Source organism: Typopeltis vanoorti, chromosome 3, assembly GCF_054136105.1.
Source record: "Typopeltis vanoorti isolate ZY-2024b chromosome 3, IOZ_Tvanoo_1.0, whole genome shotgun sequence".
NCBI classification, from domain to species: Eukaryota; Metazoa; Arthropoda; class Arachnida; order Uropygi; family Thelyphonidae; genus Typopeltis; species Typopeltis vanoorti.
Window position 1 is genome coordinate 83,304,715 of NC_143551.1, and position 18,870 is coordinate 83,323,584.

Consider the following 18,870-nt stretch of genomic DNA (forward strand, 5'->3'; position numbering starts at 1 on the left):
TAAAGAACATGGAAACAGGGCTGCAGAGAGGCATTTCGGGCCACCTCCAACTGAGAAAATGATGTAGAAGAGGTTTCAAGTGTCTCTTCATTTAGCTCTGGAGATGAATTTCTGGGTTTTGACGAAGAAGATTAAAAGGTAGGTAGTCTTTCCTAGTTAGATTAGGTATTTGCTGAAAGTAGACCTACTTATTACTTTATATTTGAAATACTGTAAATTCATTATAATATTCAGTGATAAAGTTTTTTTCCTAAAAATGTGTACAAAAAGGGGGTGCGTCTTATAGGCCGTGCATCTTATATGCCAGCAAATATGGTAATTAGTTGAGCTTAAAAAGTTTGTTTTAAATAGAGTTAATTTAGTATTTTGATAAGACACACTAGAAATGCAGCATAGCACATGGCACCAAAGCAAAGAAAGGCAATGGTGTCCAAATCGCTGTATTTGTTTGAAGAATTTAACCAAAGGGAATTCATCCAGTGTAAGGTCTGTGGAATGTATGCTTTGCTGAAAGCAGCTGGAGTTTGGTTTGAGAGTGATAGTAGTGGGAAAGTGTGCCAAAAGTATCATTAAAGCGAGGATCCGAAGTGCGTCTCAGGTCGCGAGATTGATGTAGTAGATGAAAGTCAGAATGCGATAGAAAATTGTGAATGTGTGATAGAAAATTGTGATGTAACGCCAGATAGCATAGAGAGTGAGTTTAAAAGTGATACGGTTGATGGTGAAAGTAAAAATGCAGAGCGAGAGAACAGTTTGACTGATAAAAAAAATGAAGAGTTAGCTGCAATGAAGGAGATAACTCGGTTGCGTGGAGTGATACATAGAGCGAAGTGACAGCCGGAATGATTACAAAATCGCTGTATTTGTTTGAGGAATTTAACCAAACAGAATTCGTCCAGTGTAAGGTCTGTGGAATGTATGCCTTGCCGAGAGCAGGCTGGAGTTTGGTTTGAGAGTGATAGTAGTGGAAAGCGTGCTGAAAGTGTCATTAAAGCGAGGATCTGAAGTGTGTCTCAGGTCGCAAGACTGACGTAGTGGATGAAAGTCAATGTGATAGAAAATTGTGATGTAATGCCAAATAGCATAGAGAATGAGTTTAAAAGCGATATAGTTGATGGTGAAAGTAAAAATACAGAGCGAGAGAATGGTTTGACTGATAAAAAAAATGAAGAGTTAGCTGCAACGAATGAGATAGCTCGGTTGCACAGAGTAATACATAGGGTGAAGCGGCAGATGGAGCGATTACAAAAAAAATGTCTACTAAGTGGATCAGCTAACAAAAAGAAGCAAGTGCATGATAAGATAAATGAGAACAGGATCAGGAGTGAAAGAAAAATTAAGGAGTGAGTGTTATATGGTGATTCAGTGGTAAAAGGTGTAATAGACGAAAGTTTGACAAAATCGTGCTTTCCGGGTGAAAAATTAATAATTTGTAATTAATAATTAATTAATGTAATTAATAATTAATAAAGTGAGGTTATTAAAGCAGAGAAGCATGGGGTGAAAGAAATTATAGTGGTGGCCAGAACAAATGACTTAAAAGGTGAAAAATTTGCTATGAGAGAGAGGACTTGAATTACTAGCGGTAGTAAATGGAAAGAGTGAGAGAGTTAAGATAGTTAGTCTGTTGCTACTCTGACAGTGTAGAGTTGAGAAGGAGGGCCATAATTGCGAATGACTCTATGCATAGGTTATGCAGGAGGAGTGGTGTGAAGTTTGTGGATGTGTGGAGTGAGTTTGATGGGCAAAAGGACTTATACAAGAAGGATGGTTTGCATCTGAATGGATTTGGTGTTCGGAGACAGGAAAAATTGTTGCTGAATGAAGTGAATGTGCAGAATCAGGGAAACTATAGCTTTTAGGGAGGATGGGTATGCTGTTAAGTGGATATGCAGACATCAGTGAGGCAGTTGAGTGTAAGAATATGTATAATATGTCTGAATTAGTATCAATGGTAACAAACCAGAATGGGATAGTTAGTATAAGGCATCAAAATAGGGGTGGGGCTAGGGGACTTCTGCACTTTATGTACACTAATGTCAGGAGTATTCGGAATAAGAAGAGGAATTTTTGGCCTTAGTTAGTTCTTCCTGACCACAGGTTATTGGCATTAGTGAGACATCATTAACAGAAGATGATATAGTTAGTGGGATAGAATGTGAGGGGGTATGGTATAGTGTGTTCAGGAAAGACAGAGAGAAAAGAATGGGGGAAGAAATGTTATTGATGATAGCTGATGAACTGCAGCCAAAGAGAATAGAAGTTCAACTTCGGGATTGTGAAAATAGCACATTTGAGACTATCTGGTGTGAGATTGAGGTCAGCAGAACAAAATTTACAGTTGGGTGCTGCTATAGACCACGCAATGGAATAGATGAAGGGGACAATATGCATAGGCAAATAGACTCAATGAGTGGAGGACAGGTAATTATTACGGGGGATTTCAACTATGGTAACATTGATTGGAGGGAGGAAGGAAATGAATTTATGAATTTTATGCAGTTACTAAGGGATAACTATCTGAGACAGCATGTAATGGAATATACTAGGGCAGTGCTTCCCAAACTTCTGGATGTCAGGGCCCCCTTTGCAAAAATTAAAATATTTCACGGCCCTCCCTCGAAAAAAATCGTAATAGAGGGATATATTATTATAATATTTACTGTATTTATATTCAATACAAAACATACACAGCGAATAGAGCAAAAATTCTGGTAAAATATGAAACACTGTCCTTTTTTTTGAGTCTGTTTCTGCTTCTTCTGATTGTTCATGGGATTTTTTTTTTATTTTTTATCAGCCCCTTATCCATCTCAGGGTTAAATTTTTTAACGTAGAATAGATCAAATAATATCACCACTTACTGATACTGGCACATCACAGACTGATAACGTGAAATTAGTGAATATTACCTGAATAAGGGAATCCCTGGACCAGGAACATTTTTCACTTTTGTGACTTTTCTCCCTTTGCGGTAATTAAGCCTAACGCGAAACAGACAGCAAAGGCAGGTTATTAAAACATGCATTTGATTGTTGTGGTATTAACAAAAGATCGTGCAACTGAAAGATAAAAGCATAGCTGACAATTGAGTTGAAATGCTAACTCTCGTCAACCGAATTCCATATGTGAAACTGCCATAACATTTATTATATATATATATATATTACTCAGTCTTAACACTTTTACGAATTTTAACACGTTCGGTTGAATTTTATTGCTGCCTTGGGAAATCGAACTCACACACACATCTAATTAATAACAATAGTTTTTAGTTAGATACTGTGTTTGCCCATCCAACATATGGTTTTGTTTCAGTCTATACAGCATAGTTTCTGTATGAGGGGCCATGTGATTCATTAATTAGTGTGTTTTTATCCCAGTTGTCTCTAATTGCACTATTTGTTGAGAAATATATTACACAGACTCCTCATACCTTATTCACTGGCATAATAAAAGTACTTGTTTTTATTGCCTCTGCAGTATAGTGGCTGTTAGGGAGGGCGTGTTGTTTGCCACTGCAAGCGAGTTACTATCTCCCCACATGAACTTGTTTAAGCTTTTTTTCATGTGTGAAGTATATGCGAAACTTTTATTGGTAACAGAAAACTAGCTCGGATGACAGTGATAATATAAAACGAGTTTTGATATGTATATAAAGTCAATATCAGCAGTCCCTGATTACGAACGCGTGATGAGAAGGACAGGAAGATTTGGAGCTTCCCTGGAGAGCTTCGAAGTAAATACAATTAACCACTGCTTTGAAATGAAACATATGAATAAGCAATATTTACTAATATTCATTAAGCACCGAAATATGCAGGAAGCAAAGTTTGTGAACCAACACCAATGTGTGAATTTTTCCATTAAAATATAAAAAATAACAAAAAAGAAATAATAAAAGTTAAATACGTTTCTTTTAAAATAAAAAAAATCTACTTAGTCTTAAAATATTTTAAATTTGTTTTCATTATTTCATGGCCCCCCCGAACAAAACCTATGGCCCCCAAGGGGACTGCAGCCCACAGTTTGGGAAGTGCTGTACTAGTGGTTCGAGAGTGCTTGACCTAGTAATTGCATCTGAGAAATAGACTATTATAGATATGACCATACTGCCACCAATTGTTGAGAGAGTGATCATAAGTGATCACCTGGGAAGTGGCTAAATGTGTGGAATTTTCAATTAAGACAGGGTACATGTGGAATTACCAGGCTGGTAAGTATGACAAGCTTAGGAGATTGCTTGGATCAATGCTGTGGCATGTTAAACTGCAAAGGATGGATGTTGATAGTGCATTGGAAGTGGTAAAGAAGAGTTTGAGGGAGGTAACGGCTGACTGCATACCTAGAGTCCGGAGAGTAAATCAAGTGAGAGTTAAATGGATGAATAACACAATTAAACTTGAGCAGCAAAAAAAGAAACAATTGTGGATGAAATTTAAGGAGAAAGGTAACCTGCAGGCACAGGCCAGAAGGTTAACTAGTGTGGTAAGAAAAGCAAAAGCAGATTATGAAAAGAAATTAGCAATGCAAGCTAAAGTGAATCCCAAACAGTTCTTTCCATATGCTGCAAGTAAAAGAAAAAATGTATACGGCAAAATGATTCTAAGGAATGCCGATGGCAGGGAGGTAACTGAATCAGCTGAAATAGTAGAATTACTAAGTGAACACTTTCTTAGTGTTCGCTTAGTAATTCTTGAATTGAAGTGAATGAAATGGAGGTGAATAGTATACTACAGAACCTTAACGTACATCTGTGGGATTGGATGGTATACGAGGTCGAGTTTTATGTGAAGCGGCAAAAGAATTGTCAGTTCCCTTGACCATATTGTTTAATTTAAGTCTCAGCTCTGGGTTAGGCCGAAGGGGGGGGGGAATAGTTCTATTGCATAAAGGAGGTTCCAAGACTGCTGTTGCAAATTACCAACTGATCAGCATATCAGGAATCGTTGTCAAGGTTTTGGAGATATTAATCAAGAGCAAACTACAGGAATGGATAAATGAAAATGGGATACTGTATGGAGGACAGCATGGTTTTGTGAATGGTAGATCATGCTTCAGTAACTTGATCACATTTTATAATACAGTGACGGCTGAACTGAATAAGGGTAATGGATTTACAGTGATACTGCTGGACTTTGCTAAGGCCTTTGACAGGATACCACATGGAATTCTAATCAGTAAACTGCAGCACATGCAGATGGATATAGAGTTGGTGAGATGGATAGGCGGATGGTTAATGGAGAGATATCGGAGGGTAGTTTATTCAGGAGTGGAGTCCAAAAGAAGGCCTGTTACTAGTGGATGCCGTAGGGTTCTGTTCTTGGACCACTGCTATTTAATTTATTCATTAATGATATAGGAAAGGATCTGAAAGGAAATGTTCATTTATTTGCTGATAATGCAAAGTTGGGTAGAGCAATAGTGAATGCACATGATGTCAAAATTTTGCAGGATGATTTGGATAGATTGGCAGTCTGTGCTAATGAGAATAGATGTCAGTTTAATGTAGCAAAATGTAAGGTTATGTATTTTGGGATGAAAATATTAGCAGCAGTATATCAAATTGGTGAAACTGTACTCCAGGAGGTTGATGAAGCCAGAGATTTGGGTATGTGTTGGTGGATGGGGAGTTGAATTTAGGGGACACATAGCAAAAGTGACTAAATCAGCTCATCATATCACTTGGTTACTGAAAGCTTTGATAAGCAGAGATAAGCAAGTTATTGTTCCTCTTTATAGAGCCTATAAGACCCCATCCTGACTACTGTGCCCAGATCTGGGCTTCTGGGTTTCTTCTTGATGGCAAGGAGGTAGAGAGGATCCAGAGGCGAGTGACCAAGATGATAGCTGGTCTATGGAATGAACCTTATGAAAAGGTTGAAGATCGGTGGGTTACAGAAATTGGTTGATAGGCGGAAAAAGGGTGATATAATTGAGACATTCAAATTACTGAAGGGTTTTTCAGAACAGGTCTGGTGATGGGAGAACTAGGGACCATCCATGGAAACTGAGCAAGAGTGTATTATCAGGGGTGTTAGAACTAGGTTTTTTACTTGGAGAGTGGTGAATGAGTGGAATAAGCTGCCAGAGTTTGTTGTGGGTGCCATGGCTATAAATGAGTTCAAAGCAAAGTATGACAGATACTGTGTAAATGCCATATAGTTGTTCTTGATATGATGTTTAGGGGCCTCCTCGATGAGTCTAAGGACTCCTTGGAGTTACCAGTAATAATAATAATAATATATACATATATCAATGGGCTTTGCCATACTCTCAAGCAAGACAATTCATTTGTTCACTAATTCTCCATGAAAAAAAAAAAAATCTTAAATGCATTAAAATTAACTTATGACTTATTGGTTATATGAAAAATTAGATTAGATTTTGGATTCTAATAAATCATTACCTTATAGCCTGTTAGTATGAAAATTATTATTATTATAATTATTACAGCATTCACACTGCTTGCACACACATACAACATCCAATGACAATCTTCCAATCATGCACCACTCTATGAGAGAAAAATCTAGATCTCATCCCCTTCTTAGCAGCATCCGATCTCAGCTTCCAAGGACCTCTTGTCCTTTCTCCACCCTCCATAAAATGAAAAATTCCATCTACTGAAATCCTGTATGACCCTTTCAGACATTTGTAAGTCTCAATCATATCACTCCCCTCTGTCTCCTGTTTGCTAGTGTCTGCAGTCTACAAATTCTCAATCTGTCTTCATAATTAAAATTCCACAATCCTGATATCATTTTTAACACTCTCCAATGCATTCTCTCAACTGTATCAGAATTACAATGGAAACCAGGATACCAGACCTGTGCACAATAGTCCAAGTAAGGTCTTATCGAGGCCTTGTAAAGAAGCAAAATGCCATTCTTATCTTTACATGTCAAAGTTCGTTTCAGCATTGCAATTATCTTTTGAGTTTTTTTATAAGTTTCTATAATATAGCCTCTTTTTCTTTCTGTGAATTGAACTTTGCAAGCCACATACCTTCAGTCTATCCAAATAGGAAACACTCCATCTCCTTATTTCAATGAAACCCAGATAACCAAAGCTGCACACAATAGTCAAGATTGGCTATATCATAGCCATATAATTTAGAGAGATAATAGCCTCTCTATCTCTACTTGCCAATGTGTTCAGCAACATCCAAATAATCCTTTGAGCTGGTTTGCCAACTTTTATAATATGCATTGTGAACTCCAACTCCTGATCAACCATCACCCCCCCCCCCACACACACAAATTCCTGCCTCATCAATTCTGCAATCCATTAGATCAGTGCAATACATCATATTTGTCTTTTATCCCTAAACTGCACAATCTTACAGTTTGCCACATGAAGTAGACTATTATCCTTTAACCACACTGTCAATTTATTTAAATAATCCTGCAGGATTTTTACACCACCTTTATAAACTACTGCCCTCTGCAGTTTTGCATCACCAGCAAAATGGATACCCTCCCAAATCATTCCCTATATCACTGATATAAAAATTAATCAGTAGTGGTCTTAGTACAGTCCTGAGGCATTCCGCTACTCGCCCTTCTGGATTAAACTTCACCATATATTACTGTCTTTAGTGTCTGTCAGCAGCCCCCCCACCATCACCACCATCCATGCCATTAGCCTCATATTATTATTATTATTATTATTAGACATCTCCAGGGAGTCCAAAGACTTATCCAGGGTTCCAAAGACCATACCCATTTGCTCGCTTACATAATACTTTTCCATTTGGTATTCTGTCAAATACATTTTGTAAGGTATACTAGCATCATGGTGTAGCCATTTCCCTTATCCAACTCAGTTGTCACTATTATTAAAAAAAGCCAGTAAATTTAATTAAGGCAGAATTCACCTTTCACAAAGCTATGGTGCCCATCCTAGTGTCCACCCATTCCTGAATTCTACGTTTAATCAGCAATTCCAATACGTTAAACACTCACTCCTGAAATACTAATCATTCTTCTATAATTTGCTTCTTCTGACTTGCAGGTGCGTTATGTAATGGAACTATCTTGCAGAGTTGAGACAAACAGCCAGAAGCATCGCTGACAGTTCTCATGCACTCTCATAACACATGGGGAGATAAGACGTCCAATCCTACTGCTGTATTTGCATTATAATTATTTCTCAGTATGCCAAGCACCAACACCTCAACATGGACAATACAATTAAAAACATGTACATTACATTAATGGGGGGGGGGAGTTAAAAGTAACAAAAAAGGCATAAATTAAACCAAAATTAAGAAAGAGCATATACATACCTAAGAATATCAACAGAACCTCTTCTTGCTGCTATGTGCAGAACTGTATCTCCTGACTTAGGATGATATATGTTCATCCAGGGTATGGGCCAATATTCAGGAAAATTTGAAACTAATTCATGAAGTTTTTTAGAATCCTTTTCAAGAGCAAAATGAAGAATTTCTTTATTAAATGTCTCTCTGGATTTCATGTTTTTCTGAAATAAAATTTCTAAATCAGAATGCAAAAGTACATAGATTATTATTATTATTATTATTACAGAGCATTCATGGAATCAAAACCATCATACATGAATTTACCATTTGCCCTCTTCATCCAAATATATCTACTTCTGATTTCCTTTTGCACTTCCAGAGATTGTCTCTGGTTCTCATTCCTTCCTTTTTATTACACTTGGAAAATTACCGTGTTTATCTGGTAAATACACTGAGATGTATTCACCAGATGAACAACAGAGAGAGAGACGAACACTGAAGACAAGCTATCCTCATAACCTGAGATCAGGATCCTTAGTTCTGATATCTTCATTACTACTTACCTCTTATCCCCTCTAAACTTGAATACCTTTAATAACATCAATATTTTCCTAATAAACTTCTCCAGCTTTGCATTCATCTAAAAAACTGAATATCTTAGTGTAATGCATTTAAAATATTGCTAACATCAAGATTAAATAGTAATTGCATTAATGCTGAGCACTATGTAATTGTATCCTAATATTTAAACTATTCATTGCAGTTTAAATATGAATTTGTCATTGTACAACCTATCATCAAATTCTTTTCAACAAATAAAAAAAAAGTTACAGTATATTCATTTCCCCTAAATCTTGTTACGTATTTTTTTTTAATTTTTTTTATTTTTTATTTTTTTTTATTATTATTTCCCAAGACCTCATGGAGTCAAAGACTCATCTGGGAGGTCCTTTTATCACACACACACACACACACATCTCATCATACCGTGTCTTAAACAACTCAAACTCCTTGCAGACACCACACTCTCAGGCAAGGCATTCCAATCATTCACAACCCTGCACGAAAAAAACCTGCCTCTCACTCCCCTACTCACACCCTCTTTAAACAGTTTCCAGGGATGACTCCTGGTTCTCCCCTGATCTCCCACTATTCTCTGTAGAACTTCTCCACCATTGATCTTATAACAACCCCTTACCAACGTGTAGGTCTCTATCATGTCTCCCCTCTTCCTTCTCTCCACCAGACTCTGCAAATTATATCTTCTCAATCTTTCCTCATACTCAACATTCCAGAGGTCAGAAACTACCTTAGTCAGTCGCCTTTAGACCCTTTCCAACATCTCTTCATCCTTCTGAAAACCCGGTGACCAAATCTGGGCACAATAGTCCATGTGTGGCCTAATCAAAGCCTTATACAATGGAACAAGAATCTACCTACTTCTACACGTCAGTGTCCTCTGCATCATTCCCAGAAGTCTTTGTGTTGTCTTCACAATTTTGGCGATGTGTCCCCAAAATTTTAGATCCTTATCCGCTATCACCCCCAGATCTCTTATTTCCTCTATTTGTTGCTTGTTACTTTTGCTTGCCATCAAATAGATGAGTAAAACAAGACTGTCCTAAAACAATATAAATATGAGCCAGTACTTCTTGTAGATATGCTTATACATTGGTTAGATATACTTCTAATTTTTTAGGAAATGCCAACTAAACTCAGTTATTAATTATAAAAACTTTGATTAATAACTACCTAAATTAATAAATACCTATATTAATAACTACCTTTTGTGATCCCTGAAGATTGCCATCTTCAGGGATCACAAAACAATGATATGTGCATGCAGGCTCACACTAAACAAATGAGGCTAAAGAAAGGCAATTGAATTCAGTCTTAGAGTCCTAAAAGATGCTCCCCCCTAGCAGGCTAAATTGAGTTGTCTTGGCCATTGCACTGACAATCTTGGAATGTAAACTTCCCAAATTTGGGACAGTCTCATGCACTCAAATTCGATGAGATTTGGGAAGTTTTTCAGAGCTGAGGCTGATTCAAGGAATAATCTTTCACATTTGTACTTGCTGCAGTGTAATAAAGTGGCCTTCTTCCAGCATTTTCTATGGTGGGTGTCCAGTGCATGGTGAGCAAGTCCTGGGTGATTGTATTGGTGGAACCAGATGTAGTCCTTGTGTTCGGATATCCTGATATTGGCTGTCCTGCCTATTTGGCAGTAGTAGGGCAGTTTGTAACTGCAAGGGGACTTGGTATATTCCAGGTAGATCTAGGGGAAGTGGCTGGTATTTGGCAGAGCAGATAAGAGATGCCAATTTCTTATGTTGTTTGTAACTAGTTGTGAAGTCATATTTTCTTAGGATTTTTGTTTGTTTTTTGGATGTACCCCAGATATATGGAATCGTGATAGATTTAGAGTAATCTCTGCTAACTTTGAATCCCTTTGAAAAATCCCTGACTCTGGAGTGAAGAGGGAGAAGGGGTGTAGCTAACTGGTTTTAATATTTTTTGGGGATTATAGCCATTGGATAAGGTGTTAAGGATATGGTCAAGTTCAGTAGTTCTTCTTCTTGTTTCAGCCATTTTCTGTCCACTACTAGGTGAAGGTCTTCTTCAGTTCCTTCCACCTTTCTCTGTTCTTGACAATGGTTGACCAATTTTTCCCAACAAAATTTGACAATTCATCACTCCATCTTCTTTTAAGACATCCTCAGCCTCATTTCCCCTTCTTTTGGAATCCAGTTCATTAATATGGTGGTCTATCGTTCATCTTCTTTTCTTGATAGATGTCCAGCCCATTTCCATTTTAGTCACTTATAGTGAAGAATGATGTCAGTAATATGAGTCTAGCTTCATATCCAGGTGTTTCCCTTCTTATCTTTTAATGTGATGCCTAGCATCAGCCTCTCCATTTTTCTTTGAGTTGTTGCTAGTTTATTTGTTAGCGCTATTGTTAGAGACCAAGTTTCACAACCATATGTGATGACTGGTAGTATACACTGGTTAAATGTCTTCCTTTTTAAACAGAGTGGAACATAGTTGTGAAAAATGCTTTTCAATTTTCTGAATGCACTCCAGGCTAGTTGAACTCTTCTATTTATTTCCTTTTGGAGTCCACAGTTTAGATCACTGAGATGATGTATATGAAGAGACTCTTTTCAAGAACTTGTTTTCTATTATTATGTTTTTTGGTTTCACAAAATGATTAAACATGATTTTAGTTTTTTTGCTGACTTTTCTGCTTTCATGATGTAGGACTTCTATTGTTATATTAAGGTCTTCTGAAGTGTTTGCAAAAATTATATCATCTGTATATCTTAGGTGTGTTAAGTTTCTGTTATTAATTTTATACCAAGGTTTGTCCAGTTTATATTATTAAATATTTTTTGAAGGAGTGCTGTAAAGATTTTGGGTGATAGAGCCTCCTTGTCGGACACCTTTTTCAATTGATATTTTATTGCTACTCATATGAAATTGAATTGTTGCTATTGCAGTGTGGTATATTTTTGCAGTTCATCCTCATATTTGGAGTTGCATAGTAGAGGGATGCTGCTCTATTATTAACAGGTGCAACAGAAAGTGGAGGAATGATGGTTGCAATTCACTGGAACAGTGACCATGGAAGTACCTGTAGAATAGATAGTGCTGAAACACTGTACCTGTGAGGCAAGGGTCGAAGTGAGTCAGTAAGACCAACTCACTTCGACCCTTGGGTTCATCTATGCGCCTAATTGCTTGCCTCTGGATAGCATCAAGGATTTTAATGGAAGTTTTAGGTGCACCATCCCAAACATAGGAGAATTTAGGATTTATATATATAGTTAAGAGTTGGTTGGGGATAAAATAGGCTCTTCAATGAAACAAAATGCAAACTTTCTTGGATGCTGAGAGGGCTATTGATGTGATGTGTTTATGCCAGGAAAGACTAGAGGTAAACAGTAGTCCAAACAAGGAAATCTGATCTTGTCTGTGTATTATTAAGGGTAGGTGAGTAGGATCTCTTTTGCACAAGAAAAGAAAAGATGTGTTTTGGTGGAATGGAGCATGACAAGGTTGTCCTTACCCCATTGAAAGATAGTAAGTAAATCAATGTTTAAGGCACTACTTCTAGATGATCTTGTAGCCTAAAATGTCAGAGTACTGCATGGTTGAGTTGATTATTGTAATCATTTATGTACAGGAGAAAGAGAGTAGATGATAGGACAGAGCCTTGAGGAACTGCAGTAGGTGGTGAAGCTCAAAGAGATCGAGCCATCTACCATGACTCACAGAGAATGACCAGAGAGAAAGCTGGTTACCCAATTACAGAGGGTGGCAGAGAGAAACCAAAGGATCCCTGTAATTTGTTTAGTAGGCCTCAAGATTGTTTGAGAGCTTTAGAAATGTCAAGGGTGAGAGCACACATTTCTCTGAACCTTTCAATGATACATGTCCAGTGATCAGTGATGTAGGCTACAAAGTTAGCTGTGGATCTTGAATGGCAGAATCCATACTGGTGATAGCTGATTAATTGGTTGGCCTCTAAGTAGTGCAGGAGTTGGCTATTGATGACTTTCTCCATTATTTTGGAGAGGACAGAGGTGATGGTAATTGGTTAGTAGTTTGAAAGTAGATTTCTATTGTTCTATTTTTGGAACAGGATGGATATCAGATTGCTTGCATGCATTGGGATAAGAATTAAATATGTATAATAAATTACAGAGACAAATGCAGGATGGGTGTTAACTCTGGAGCACGATGTTTGAGAATAATTGGAGAGATGCCATCAGGACCAGAAGATTTTTTAGTATCCAAGTTATTTTGTAGTTTTCTGATGTATTTCTGTCAAAAAACTATAGGAAATATATAGTGTTGGGATTTTGGGATGGTAAGAGGTGATTTCTCATGGGCATCTATGCTGGAGTTGGAGGAAAAGAATGATTCCAGGAGGTCAGCTTTATCTTTGGGTGAAGTAATAACGTGGTGATATCAGAATGAATGAGAGGAGGCAGTGCAAGATAGCAGAAGTTGCATCCAACAGACTTAGCAAGGGACCAGAAGGAACGGTTCCATCTGGATAGGAGGCAAGTTTTTTTGCTGTTGATTTTATTATTATTATTATTATTAAGAAAGACCTCCAGGGAGTCAGGGACTTGTCGAGGGAAGCCACATACTACAAGCACAAGTTATCATACTTATTCCTGAATTCATTCACACTGCTTGCACTCACAACAACCAATGGTAATCCATTCCAATTATGAATCACCCTAAATCGAGCGATCGGGGTTAGATCGAAAAGTGGGATACCAAAAGTAAACAGAAACTGAAACTAACAGAACTCTCACCCCCTTCTTAGTGGCATTCATTCTCAGCTTCCAAGGATGCTCTGTCCTTTCCCCACCATCCATAAATTGAAAAATTTCATCGATTGAAATCCTGTATGATCCTTTCAGAAGTTTGTAAGTCTCAAGCATGTCACCTCTCATTCTCCTGTTTGCCAGTGTCTTCAGTCTACAAAGTCTCAATCTATCTTCATAATCAGTATTCCACAATCCTGATATCATTTTTAACACTCTCATTTGTGCTCTCTCCAAAAATATCAGAATCACAATGCAAACCAGACCTGCGCACAACAGTCCAAGCAAAGTCTTATCAAGGCCACGTAAAAAGGCAAAATGACATCCCTATCTTTACATGTGAATGTTCGTTTCAGCACTGCAATTATCTTGTCAGTTGTATTTGCAATCTTTGCTACATGCCCCCTGAACTTCAACTTCCTATCTACTAACACTCCAAGATGATTATCCTACCTATCTTTGCATCATCAGCAAATAGCTGTATGTTGCTTTTCAAATCCTTCCAAATATCATAAATGTACAGATTGAAGTAGACCAAGACCTGATCTTTGTGATACAGCACTGGTTACCTTAAATCTTGCAGACTCACATTCCCCATAGACCACTTTTTGATATCTGTCAGTTTTGATATCCTCTTATCTGCGCTAATATTCTATAACCCAAACCTATTCACCAATTTATGCAACAGTCTACCATGCTGCATTCTGTCAAAGCCTTAGCAAAATCCAATAGTATCATGGTATATCTGTTTCCCCTCGTCTAATTTAATGGTAACGTTGTTATAGAATATGAGCAAGTTGCTAAAACATACCTTCCATCAGCAAACCCATGTTGCACATTGCAAAGTAGAGATCCGCTGTCAACTCATTTCTGAATGCAAGCCCTAACCAACTTTTTCAAAATCTTCACAACCACTTCTGAGATACTAATTGGTTGATAGTTGGATACATCAGTCTTTGCACCACCCTTGTGCAATGGAATAACCATACATTCTTTCCATTCCTGCAGAATCTTCCCTGTTCTGAGACCCATATTAACTAGCCTGGTCAAAGAATTAGCTAGTTCAGCTGAACACTCTTTTAGCACATGTGCTGATATCCCATCAGTCCCTATTGTTGAATTCTTATTCAGATTGTTCAACAGCTCTAATATCTCATCCTCATACACCTGAGTTTCTTCATCCACTGAAGAAGATAACAGTGAGCTCAATGTCGCATAGACCAGGTTGATAGCTTTTAAAAAATGGACACTCAATTGTTGTACAACCTCTTCTGCATCTGTAACCCTCACACCATCTGCAATTAGAAGAGTTATTCTTTCATATTCATTCTTTCTTTTAATTGCAGCATATCGATAGAATTCTTGTGATTGCCCTTAGCATGCAGAGCCAGTTTCTTTTCATACTCAAACTTTTAAAAAATGATATGATTAAAATGACAGCTTTTAAAAAAATGGACACTCAATTGTTGTATAACCTCTTCTGCATCTATAACCCTCACACCATCTGCAATTAGAAGAGTTATTCTTTCATATTCATTCTTTCTCTTAATTGTAGCATATCGATAGAATTCTTGTGGTTGCCCTTAGCATGCAGAGCCAGTTTCTTTTCATACTCAGACTTTGCTTTCCGTACAACAGTTGTGACTATTCTAGCCTGCTGCTTATAATTTTCATATCAGGCATCATCCTTATGCACACAGTATTCCTTCCATATCCTTTTCTTACCATATGACTCCTAACCTATTTATTCTTTAAACTCTTGGGACACTTTCTGATATCGCATCATTTAAGAATTGTTTAAATTATTATTATTATTATTCAGGCCTCCATGGAGTCGAAAGACTCATCGTGGGAGGTCCTTCCTAGGAAACACAAAGTCAATCATACCACTCCTTGAACTCATTACCCATTGTGTCTCACCACTCTATCAGGCAATGCATTCTATGGTTCAACCACCCTCCATGCAAAGAAACCACTCCTTGCCCCTCTTGCTCACAGCTTCCTTTCATAACTTCCAGGGATGGTCCCTTGTCATCGCTCCTTCCCACTGTTCTACCAAGCAACAGAGCTCCCCCAGTGTCAACCCTGTAACTACCTCTCAACAGTTTAAGGGTCTCAATCATATCACTTCTCCTTCTATCAACCAAACTCTACAGTCCACATTCCCTCAGCCGATCCTCATTACTAATAGTGTACAGTCCTGAAACCATCTTTGTTATCTGTTCTGTACCCTTTCCACAGTTAATTTATCTGCTTCAAATCCTGGGGACCAAATATGAGAACAATAGTCTAAGTGTGGTTTATTACTTTACTCTGCGATTACTCAATACACGTTATAGTGGATGCTTCCAGTTTGGATTTTCCTATCTATGGTAGAGTATCTCAGGATTCTGTATGCTTTTGTCCACACTCTTCCTTCCATATGTAAATGACCTTTCTAAATGACTTCAAATCCCATCCATTTCTTTCTACTTCATTAGACAAAGTAGTGCTCAAACATACTAACTTCAAGATCTTCCATGATCATACTGTAAATACTGATTTTCTCCTGTTCTCCAGTGGCCTAAGGAAATCTGTCAAAAAAAGATCTCACTTTACCATTCCTTACCTTTGGATGAAATATGCTTCTGTTTCAATAATGAAATATTTTGAATTGGCATATTGAAAAGAATTATAACACCAGAAGAAAACTCCTGTAATCATGCAATTTCAGCTGGGAGATTAATAAATGTAAGTGTGGGTGTGTATTTTTTTTAAATTATATTCTAGGAATGCTGATAGAGAGTCTTAACTGGTACTTTTTTAGACATTTCAAGCCTTCAATAATCTAGAGTAGCTTCATTTCATTGAAATAAGGGATACCCCAAAACAACTGAAATCTGAACTCAGCATGCAGATTTTCTAGTTATGGATGATGCCACTAGGCTTCATCATGTTTGCATTTTCAATGCCAGTCTGGCAAATGGAATCATCCTGTAAACTGGTTCATTGTTCTGGTTGCCTTTTTGGTAGTGATTACAAACAAGTTTGGCGATTTTGTGATGGCTAACCACAAGAAACAGAGTGTGCATGAAATTTTGTTTTCTTTTGGGTAAAACTGCAGCTGAAACTATTGTTATGCTTCGGCAAGCCATTAAGGACAACGCTTTAGGCAAAATACAAATCTCAAGTGGTTTTCCTATTTCAAAAATGGGGATATGTGAGTTGAAGACCAATCACGATCTGGCCGACCTTCAACAAGCAGAAATGATGAAAACATCAAAAGGTTTGCTAGGCAATCAACAAAAGATCATCGAGCAAGTTTCTGAGACAAATTTGTCATGGAGTTCATGCCAGCAAATTTTAACAGAAGATTTGTAAATGAAATGTGTGTCCACTCAATTTGTGCCTCATTTGCTCACAGAAGGTTTTTTTAAAAAAAAAAACACCCTCCCTACTTGCCTGATCTCTCTCTCTCTCTCCATGGGAATTTTTTTTATTCCCACAGATAAAGAAAACTATGAAAGGGCAGTGATTCCTTGATGTGGACAAAGTGAAAGAAAAGTTGCTGGAGGCCATAAATACTATTTTCCAGAACTGTTTCCAGCAATGGAAAAAACATTGGGACAAGTGAACTGACACACGTGAAGAGTACTTTGAAGGAGACTATAATATGGTATTATAAACTTAATCTCATCTCATCTTCCTTTTTTTCCTTCTTTTACCTTGCAGTGTCGAGGGTTAATTAATCATGGGACCTCAACGGTTCACAGGATAAGGTGGTCGGCCGTATGCCCCAGTGTATCCTATGTCCGTAGTGGTGTAGAGTTCTCAAGGCCGGTTTGCCTGCTTTGCGGGATGAAAAATCTCAGATAAACTGGGGAGAAAAACCCTACTGTCCACACCCAAGACTGGCTAACTTGGCTATGGCTGAGGTAGATCCTTTAGCTCCTCACATCACCAACAGGTATTGAATTTCGGGCACTCCTTCCCCAGGCATATGGTTGCAAAGCGCACAGACACTAGGCTAACCGTGCAGACTTCTTTAATAAAAATTTTTTAAAACAATAATTCCAGTTATTTTTGGATATCCCCTCATACACCTCTATCCTCACCAGTGTACAGATTCTAAAACAATTCAAACCTAAAATATATTGTGAGAACAGAGTTTTGGTACACTATCCTAAATGTTCTCACATTTGGGGCAATTTACCAAAACTCTCCTTGTAACTGCTTGATGCTATCAACAGCCTCACTCCAATCTTTCTCATAGAACATTCTCTCTTATTTGTTTTCTATAGCACAGAATTGTTCTACAAAACTGATTTTTGATCATTCATTTCCTCTAAACCAGGCGTGGCCAACTTCATTCTATACGAGGGCCAATATATAATGAGTGGTAGCATCACGGGCCCGCACACTTTTAGACAGAACTTAAATAAAAATAAACTCTGCATTTTTTCAAGGCAATAGTTATATGTATTGAATTACTATATTTGTTAAATCATTTTACTATTGGAAAAACAATATAAAATATTTGATTGATTTAAATATAACTTGTTAAATTAAATTTAATTACATATTTCTGATTTTTTTTATATGTAACACAACTTAATGAGAACACTGTGGGCATTCATGTGTGGCAACAAGTTCATCAAAGTCGATTTTCAACGACGATGACGATATTCGTAACATATCCTGAAGGTGGTCATCAGTCAATCGGCTACTTTGTGACGACAATACTTTCCTTGTGCATGACAATACTTGCAAACATACAAGGCACTGTGGTTTGTTGTTGTTTATAAACAGAAATTCATTTTCCCATTTCTCCAGAAATGACCTGTTTTCTTCACAGAGCTTACGTTTCTTACTCAGTACACAAAGGCTGAAGTAACTGATGGGACACAAACTGCAACAATAACACTGTTAATTGTGAAACAGAGTCTCTGAAACTGATCATTGTAACCAGAGCAGAGCAAGTGACTTTCAATGATGCATTACTCTGGAGCGCATAGAAATCTACCACTCCAACTACTACAACTCGCACAGAGAAGCAGATTTTATAAACTGAGTAATCTTTTTAAAGCAATTTTGATTCTGTCTTGAGAATATAAATTGTTTCCATCATCAGAAATAATGAATATAACTAGTATATCAATCAGAAATCTATGGTCGAAACTAATAGCTAAATTGATAATAATATAATTTAATATAATTTTTATCCTGCCGCAGGCCTGCGGTTGGCCACCTATGCTCTAAACTATAAAAATGTAAGCAGCA

At 37.4% G+C, this 18,870-nt stretch overlaps 1 protein-coding gene across 3 annotated transcripts in view; it reads right to left on the reverse strand.

The window, feature by feature from the left end:
• Positions 1–18,870, reverse strand: part of LOC150108334 (uncharacterized) — a 166,025-nt gene that overhangs the window by 139,397 nt on the left and 7,758 nt on the right. For all 3 annotated transcript variants that reach the window (XM_090415743.1, XM_090415740.1, XM_090415741.1), the window contains exon 2: positions 8,291–8,487. In XM_090415743.1, coding sequence (XP_090271869.1) covers positions 8,291–8,481 — 191 coding nt within the window. In that variant the 5' untranslated portion in view covers positions 8,482–8,487. The remainder of the gene's footprint in view (positions 1–8,290; positions 8,488–18,870) is intronic.